The following is a 9035-nucleotide window of genomic DNA, read 5'->3' on the forward strand; positions in this document are numbered from 1 at the left end:
GGAAACTAACCTACCTAAAATATTGAAAGGAAGGAGGAATAACTCTTTTTCTTATAACGCTAAAGAAAAGTTAAATAACCTGCCTATAACACACAGAGGTATCAGGAAAGAATATTATAACGCTGAAGAAAAGTTTAAAAAGTAGTTATGATATGGAAGTCGGTAATACTTTAAGTCTAGGTGATATTGTAACCCTATTGTTTATGGAAACTAGGAAAAATGATCTAGGAACTTAGAAATACGTAGCTACAGTATATCGCACAAGGGAACTAGGAATTTCTTGGCTGTTACGCTTCATCATTTAACTGCGATGACTTCTTCTTTAAATCTCTTCTCAGTGTCTTATCAAAGCCCAGTCTAGCATAGAAGGGACTTTTCAACCAGGGGAGTAGGGAGGGTGTTGGGTATATCGTGGATACATCCTTCACTAACTCCTACCTTACTCTTTTTATACTCTACTTTGGCCTAAAATTGTCACCTCCCATCTTGAATGCCGAGTCGTAAGAGTAGGTTCACAGTAGAATACGATGCTAGTCACGATGAAGTGCAGTGGAAAGCGTGTAGAGGTCGTAGCACTGTTTTATTCTGAGTTACGTGAAGTAAGCAGCAAAAGGACGAAAGTGTGGGCCAGGTTAAAGTAAAAACACTATGGGAAGCTGTCCAGAACTGAATGTAATCTGTCTGTTGGTTGTAAAAATGAGACCAAAACTTAGGTACTCGGGCTGAGGGGGTTAGTTGAAAGAGGAAATAACATAACAGAGATCGCTTAAAAAATAATTGGAAAATATTAATAATGGAAATGGGAAATAGTTTGACTAGAGCACTTAACGGAGCATGTACTCTGTTTACTTTAACTTGGCCTAAAATTACCATCTTTCCATCTTGAACGCTGAGTTGTGGCCATAGAGTAACACCAGATTATGATGCTAGCCGAGAGGAAGTGCTGTGGATATTAGGTAGGGCCATGATGCTAGTCACGGGGAAGTGCTATGGACACGTGTTAGGGCCATGATGCTAGTCACGAGGAAGTGCTATGGAAACGAGTTAGAGCTGTAGTAGTCTTTTTCTGCCTCTGAGGTACTTGAAGTAAGCTGTAAAAGTACGAAATTATGGACCAAGTTAGTGTAAAAAGACTATAGCTACATCGCTCGAGATACTGGAAAATATATGTGAAATAATGCGGCAGTAGCATTAAAAGAAATAGCTGTATCGCGTCAGAGATAATGAGAGATAATGAAAGATAGTGATAAAAAGGGGAAGGGGGAATTGTGTAACTATATCGGCCAGAAGATACCCAGAGATAATATGAACAGGGGGGAACTGGGAAATAATCTGTAAAGGAAATAGTGGAGCTGTGTCGCGCTGGAGATAATGATAAAAAAAAAAGGGGGGGGAATTATTGTTTTACTAATCCGCCGTAGGATACCGGCTGATATATTAACACGAGGAAACAGAGAAATAATCTGGAGAGTAGCACCTAAGAGTGAATAGGAAATAATCACTATTGCTCGACATTGGGCAAATAACACAAGGAAATTAACTATCAGTCAGGACATATCGGTAAATACAATAACCCAGCGGGACTAGGAAATAATCAGGCAATAGCACCTCAAAGAAAATAAATAAAAATAGGAAATTATCTCTATCGCTTAAGGAAAACCGGGAAATACCGCAAGAATAAAGACCGTGAAATATACAGGCACCAAGACACAAGGGAACCGGGAAATAATACACTCGAGGGATAATTAAATAATGGAGGTGGGGGACACTTGGTAGCAGCGGCGGGATTTGTTATTATATATTTTTTTATTTTTTAATGGGTAGTTTCAGGGCGACGATGATGATGATGATGATGATGATGATGCAGACGTTATTATGCCATTCACTCGAGGCCTTGTTTTTTTTTTAATAGGCATATACAAACTACCCGATATTATTGACGGGAATAATTAGAATTATGGTGATGATGATGATGATGATAAACACGCACCATTACCCTTTTCAGTACGACGACGCTTTAAAATATATTCATACAATTTCTAGCCGATTTTTATTTTTTATCTTATGGGAGAAAGTTCAAAGTGGAGAAGCTAGGTACAGCCGTCATTAATCCTGGCGGAACCTGGGATTTTTTTCGGCTGAGTTTAATCGCGTGTTGGTAGTAAAAATAAACTGAAATTCTTTGTACCAACACCTCATATCACTGTACCCTTTTGACTCTAACTTGGCCTAAAATTGCCATCTCGCCACCTCGAATTTTGCGTTGTATCAGTATATTAACACTGGGATATGATGCTAGTCACGAAGCAGTGCTGTGGGAAGGATGTAGAGCCATAGCGTTGTCTCTTCGGTTAAGGGGGCTCCCAAGCATCTCTTCCTTAGGGATTTAATTTTCGGATATGGCTGGTTAATATCCTTTTGTACGTTTTTTACGCAGAGTATTGCGACATTACGGTGTTTTTAAGTAACACAGAAGAGGACAGTAAGCTATAATAAGCAAACTAAATCGCTTAGGAAGAGGTATTACGGAGCCTTCCTACTCAACGAGAATACGGGCCAGGTAGTTTGTAAAAGCTTACCTAAACTTCTCCAGGTCCTTCCTAAGATTAATAAAATCGTCTGGAAGCAATAAGAATGTAATAAAGAAATGGCACCGTCGAAGTGAGGGAATTAAGAGGGCGTTCCTTAAGATATGGGCAAAATATTCAGCTTTCAAGGAGAGAGAGAGAGAGAGAGAGAGAGAGAGAGAGAGAGTCTTCATTAATCCCTCCACTACTCGAGATCCTTAAAGTTGAAGAAAATCATCAGTTGGTTACTTTAATTGTACTTAAAATACGTCATCGGACTGAAGGGGTTGAAGACGGAGAGACCTTCTTGTAGGCGAATTATTCAAGAATGTGAAAGGTAATTATTAGACAGAAACCGGGTGGTGGGGATAGGAAGACAACGACGGAAGGAATTATTCATCAAACCCCACTCGCGGGACAGCCCACGATATAGGCGACTAATTCAGGAACGTAGGAAATTATCAGAAAAGAAGGGGCGGAAGAGACACCCAGAAAACTCGGGAATTATTCAGTAACCCAGACTGAATAGAGTACACGACACTGTAACTGAAGACGAATTATTCAGGAACCTGGAAGAAAGTTATTAGACACGAAAGAATGTGGTGAAGCAAACGTGAATTATTAAAGACGAATTTCTACACAACTAGCGCGGATTATTTAATGTCTTCACGAGAAAAATATCAGAGAACACCGAGGAGAATTATTCAGTACCATAAGCAACACACAATATTGAAAGCGACATTCATGATAACTGGGACGAATAATTCAAGAGGTGTAATGGGGGAAAAAACTGAGCCTGCAGGGGAATTATTAAGCAACGGAGGTCAGTCAGCGGGGGAGCGACACTGAATTATTGAAGGCTCACATTCACCACGATCGAGACGAATTATTCAGGATCTACGGCAGGAATGATCACAGAGGAAAGGGGTGTTGGAGACAGTACCTAAACACTCACATTCCTATGGCTGTCAGCTGAGTAAAATCGTCTGGCGTTAACAGCACGATTTCCATGGATTCCTGGACCATAAATAGGCTAACGGTATCATTATTTAGGCGTCTATGACCCACTCTCAGCTGACCAAAATCGTCTGGCGTTAGGTGGGTGAAAGCACGAGGGAAGACGCGCGACCGTCAGGAGGCTGAGGGGAATTATTCAGTAACGGAAGCAACCCTGAATTGTTGAAGGTGATGGTGCACACGGCCATTGAGAATTATTCAGAAACAGAGTCGGGAATTATCAGAAAGGAGGGGGAGGGGGTGGAAACAAGGAAATCTGTGCCTGTTTTTTCTTTTTTCTCCCTTAACTTGGCCCAGATTTTCATTCTTTTTGCGGCTTATTTCACGTAGCTCAGTGGCGGAAAAGGACAGTACTATGGTTCTGCATTCTACGCATAGCACTTCCTCGTGTCTAGCATCATATCCTAGTATTAATGTAACTTTGCAGCTCAGTATACGAGATGGAGAGATAGCAATTTTAGGCTAAGACAGAGTAAAAATAATGACATCTTTCAGTATTAAGTCAGACTATCATTAAAAGATTATAGGTCGCATTCTGAGTGACTGTGGATATTTCGTGGGATCTCTTCCTAAGCGATTTATTCTGCACAACAACATCTACAGTTCATCGGTATTTAAAGGATATAGATTGCGTACGAGGGCATGTTAAAGGCGTAATACGGCAAATGAGTGGCTACGTAAACGGTGCCACGAAGACTCCTGTGTCACTCAGAATACCACATTATATTAAACGATTTTCCTCAGTTTTAATTATGAAGTCTTGGGAATATTTACCCTTCAGTCCGAAAGCATTCCCCGGAGCTGAATAACATCGTCTAGAGATGGAGAATGCAACAGAAAAAATCGTACTGGAGAGGCTTGCCATCTGAAGACATTACATATTAACTTAACCGTCCAATACCAGAGAGTTTTCTTGAGGTGAATTAAAATCGTCTGGAGGTAGCAAGATTATAAAAATAAATGACGTTCTTGGACTGAAAAGCGGCTTGAAAAAGACAGCGATGAGTATGAAATTGATAAAGAATACTTTGCTATGTTTAAAGGAAATTATCAAGCCTTTCATTTCAAGGTTCTCTGCTACGGGGAATAAAAGATCTTGTTGGTAGCCAGAATGAAGTAGACTGAAGTATCGAGGGGGCTGGAGAGATCATGTTGGTAGCCAGATTAAAATGAAAAGACTAGGGTATCAAGGGGACTGAAGATGATGAAGTATCCGGAAAGAGCGATGAGAAATATTCAGTAACCTGGAAGGGATATAATTACGGAAGGAAGGGGAAGGCGAGAGGAGGGGAAATCACTCCTACTCTGAATAAAATCGTCTCGTGCTGCCCAGAATAAAATACCAAAGATTTTTTTTTTTTTCACATTCTGAAAAGTAACAGATTTATTTATTTATTTTACCTTCAGGAAACGGGAAATTCCTCCTAACCCCTCCAATCAGCGACGCATCTTATATCTTAAACTTCCTATCACCAGACTATTTTTTTCAGCCATCTAGAGGGATTTTGCTAAGTGGAGGACATAGATATAGCCTTCAAAATTAGAATCGCCTGTCCCATGCTAGAATAAACCAGTGGCTGTTTGACACCTTCTGAAAGGGGTTAAGGAAGATTTTAGCTGTTACAAGACCCGAGCCACCGGGATCCTTTCTAAAACATAATATAATCGTCAGCAGTAAACCTAAATAAAACAAGAGATTAAAGGTTTAGTAAGGTAGTAGAGTTTTTTTTTTTTTTTTGGGGGGGGGTTACCGGGAAGCACGTCCTATAATCACCTGTTATTAATTAGTAAAGATAAAGGTAAGCGTTTCTCTGGCCTGAACTAAACCTTTCAGTAAAACATCTTTATAAATTCATTCTTGCTACCTCCAGGCGATTTGCCTTAGTTTAAAGACATCTTGTATTGAAAAAGGTTAATTACTACCAATCCCCACAGTTCGGATAATCCCCTGAATAAAAATCGTCTGGAGGCAGCAAGAGTATGAGTAGGCGTCACAGGCAGCGGTAGGGTTAGTGGTCCCTGGCGAGTGTGGGAACGCGGGAGTGCACGACAGACGGGGAGGACACCGATAAATAAACAATAAACCCGGGCGGATAAACAATAAATGCCGAAGGGTAAGCAGTTAATATGACGGATAAACAGTAAATGAGAAGGATAAATAGTAAGCACAATGGATAGACAATAAACACGGATGGATATACAATAAATGCTGAAAAGTAAACAATTAATACGGACCAATAAACAATAAACACGGACGGATATACAATAAATGCTGAAAGGTAAGCAGTTAACACGGACCAATAAACAGTAAACACGGACGGATAAACAATAAATAGCGAAGATAAATAACTACGAATAAAAATGAACGGACGGATCACACGACGGATGAACAGAAAACACGGACGCTTGAACACTGAACACGATGAACACCACACTCCAGAACAGACCCGTTGCACGAACACTCAGAAGGGCAGCTAGTACGTGTGTATCCTTGGGGGAGGAGACCGTAACACCATCATTCCAGTGACTTATCGTATTCCTGATATCTCCAGACGATTTTATTCACATTATAATCGTCTCTTCGAACTGGAGGAGTTGGATACAGCCTTCATTAACCCCTTCACTAATACGGTACTGTATTAGGCAGAAGAGTCACCTAATGGCGGCTCTCCCCGCTGCTCGAGCTCTGGCAGCCTCCCTGTTCAGTCCCTTATCCCTGAGGCCACGCTCGTATGACCTCGTCCCAGGTCTTTTTCGGTCTGCCCCTCGCATCACTACCCTTCGTTTACACTTCTCACTTTGTTTCAGTATCAAGAATAAACTAAACACGTCACCGTACTAAAGAGATTAGTTATTTAAACAATTTAAGTACAATGACTGCCCTTTATACATTATTATTGCTACTTCTCCACGACTTTCCTCATCTTGTTATCCTTGTCTGATTCTAGCAATTTAATCACACATTTGTAGGAGGTGCCTAGCATGGGTCAACTGGCCTACTGCAATGGTCCTCTCTTCTGATGATCTAACGTTCTTAAATTAAACGAATAAAATACTTTAGTTCGAAAAAAAATTCACTAATAAAATCGCCTGAAGACAGCATGAATAAAATGTAAAATAACGACATCCTCAGACCGAAGGGGTTATTTATTGAACACGTAGAATTTTTTAAAATATTTATAGATGCATGTATTTATTTATTTATCTGCGTATTTTTAAAGTCGGCTGTGCGGTAGAGGAAGAGAAGATACAGCAGCGGAAAAGTAATTGACAAATGAAAGGAAAAATATCAGAGCTTGCCGAAAAGTGCTCAGGAAAAAAAAAAAATAATGAAAAAAAAAGGTATCACCATCATCACACTAATTAAAAAGGAAAACAAGAATGCCAAGCCACTCAGTTAATCATCACACCACAAAAAATGAATCAAATTGCTCAAAAAAGGTATAGTGAACTGGCAACGACGAAGCCCAACGATAACCGTGATGAACCCCTTCTGTGGCAGCTCTTGGGCGCCGCCTCACACTTCCTGAAGTCCGGACACACCAGGAGAAACGAACAGAAAAACAAAAAACAAAAAAAAGTACCAAAAAAGGGGGGGTGAGTATGAAAATAATAAAAGGGAGGGGGAGGGGGACGGGGGGCCTCCGAGATGTATACAAATAATATACCCTTAGTGTGATAGGTACTGAAGGTATGATTTTTACTAATTACTTTGAAAAAGCACCACAAAAAACGAGACTAAGAGAGAGACATACACATTTGGGTAGCTTCAGGAGATAGCAAAAAAATACTAGGTTACAATTCGGATAAAACTTTTTTTTTTTTCCTTCACTGCTGAGAATGAACGTACTTCAAGAAATTTGCATACAATCATCAGTTCTTAATATATTTACTCAACTACTGAATAATGACAACTCCCTCCCCACCGACTAATAGGAGCGTTCTAGACCAACAAAATAAAAACTGAGGCAAAGAAATACCGTTTATTAAGAAATTTACAGCAGGACTTTGGTTGTGATTTTGGACTGAATTGTTGAACCCGAAACTTTGTAACTTTTGATGGTTTGAGCTTAACGTTACTATTGGGGGTGGTGAGAGAGGCCAGGGGAGAGCGAGTGGGCTAGTGAGTGAGTGAGTGAGTGGGCTGGCTACTTTGGCTTGCCACTGAGGGGGGTCTCAAGGCTAGGGTTGGGGCTCTACCTGTACTTGTAGTCAGGGTGTTCCTTCATGTGAACCGCTCGCAGTCTCTTCGCCTCGTCGATGAAGGGCCGTTTCTCCGTCTCCGAGAGCAGCTTCCACTCGGCCCCCAGACGCTTGGAGATTTCGGAATTGTGCATCTTGGGGTTCTCCTGAGCCATCTTGCGCCGTTGGCCTCGCGACCACACCATGAAGGCGTTCATGGGTCGTTTGACGCGCTCCGCCGCTGAGTTGGAGGCCGAGGCGCTGTTCTTGCTGTTGCTGCTGCTGTTGCTACTGCTGTTGTTGGCGGACCCCGTGGTGTTGTTGTTGTTGTTACTGGTGGTGTTGTTGTTAGTGGGCGTGGGCACGTGGGTCTGCGGCGGGGAGTGAGCGCTCATGCTTCCCACCGAGGCCAGCGAGGGCGTGGACAAGGACGAGCTCAGCGTGGAGTTGAGCGAGGTGAGGGAGGAGTGATGGGACAAGGAGTAGGTGTGGGAATGAGAGTTATGGTGGGCATGAGGGACGGAGTGGGAGTGTGAGGTGTGGGTGGGGAGGTGTGGGGAGTGGAGGCTGCCCCCCTTGAGGTCCGGGGGGTCGAGGGTGAGCATGGAGGAAGGCTTGAGGGCGGCGGTGCTGTAGTACTCCAGCGTGGCGGCGTCGCGGGGCTCCCTGTGGCCCCCTGGGTCCTGGCTCACGCTGCCTCGCCACCGACGCTCCCACAGGCTCCTCGCTCCCTCCACCGCCGCTGGCTGTTGTGCGCCCGACGCCAGGGCACAGTACGACACTACGCCTGCAATGGTGGCTTCCTTAGTGCCTTGACGGCAAGTTAGCACTGAATTTTAACACGTGGTAGCTAGGCCAGCACTTGTACCTAGCGGGCAGGGCTGGGCAGCTAGTTAGCAAGTACAGCACCACTTGTTGTCTCCACTCTACACTATTCACTGTATTGTGGCTGCAGTAACCCCGGTCACATGAATGGCACAACAGAGCGCGCTCTATACACGTCCGTTCACTGTGAAAGCCGTCTATTATTTACCTTTAATTTGGCTCCGACTCGGGATGTGTTATCGATTGACTAAACTCCACCATCCACGCAGCCTGGCCAATCAGCGCGCGCCTGGCTCCTCCTCCGGCACCGGCTCCTCCAATCACACGTGGGCCCTAGGTGACGTCACACAAATGGGCGGCCCAATCACATTTTTCTACTTGTATTAGGAGCAGCCGGGTCAGACCGGGAGGTACTTGTACAAAATTCGTGATGAGGGCAAGAAT

General features: G+C 43.0%; 1 protein-coding gene across 3 annotated transcripts in view; it reads right to left on the minus strand.

The window, feature by feature from the left end:
• LOC145408175 (uncharacterized) overlaps nt 1-8784 on the minus strand; it is a 72309-nt gene extending 63525 nt beyond the window's left edge. For 2 of the 3 annotated variants that reach the window (XM_080278930.1, XM_080278936.1), the window contains exon 1: nt 7785-8784. In XM_080278930.1, the coding sequence (XP_080135056.1) occupies nt 7785-8371 (587 nt within the window). In that variant the 5' untranslated portion in view covers nt 8372-8784. The remainder of the gene's footprint in view (nt 1-7784) is intronic. The other variant, XM_080278933.1, reaches the window with a different exon arrangement.
• Nucleotides 8785-9035: the final 251 nt, after the last annotated feature.

The sequence above is a fragment of the Coenobita brevimanus genome, chromosome 8, assembly GCF_032717465.1.
Source record: "Coenobita brevimanus isolate Jiangsu-jjx chromosome 8, ASM3271746v2, whole genome shotgun sequence".
Lineage (NCBI taxonomy): Eukaryota > Metazoa > Arthropoda > Malacostraca > Decapoda > Coenobitidae > Coenobita > Coenobita brevimanus.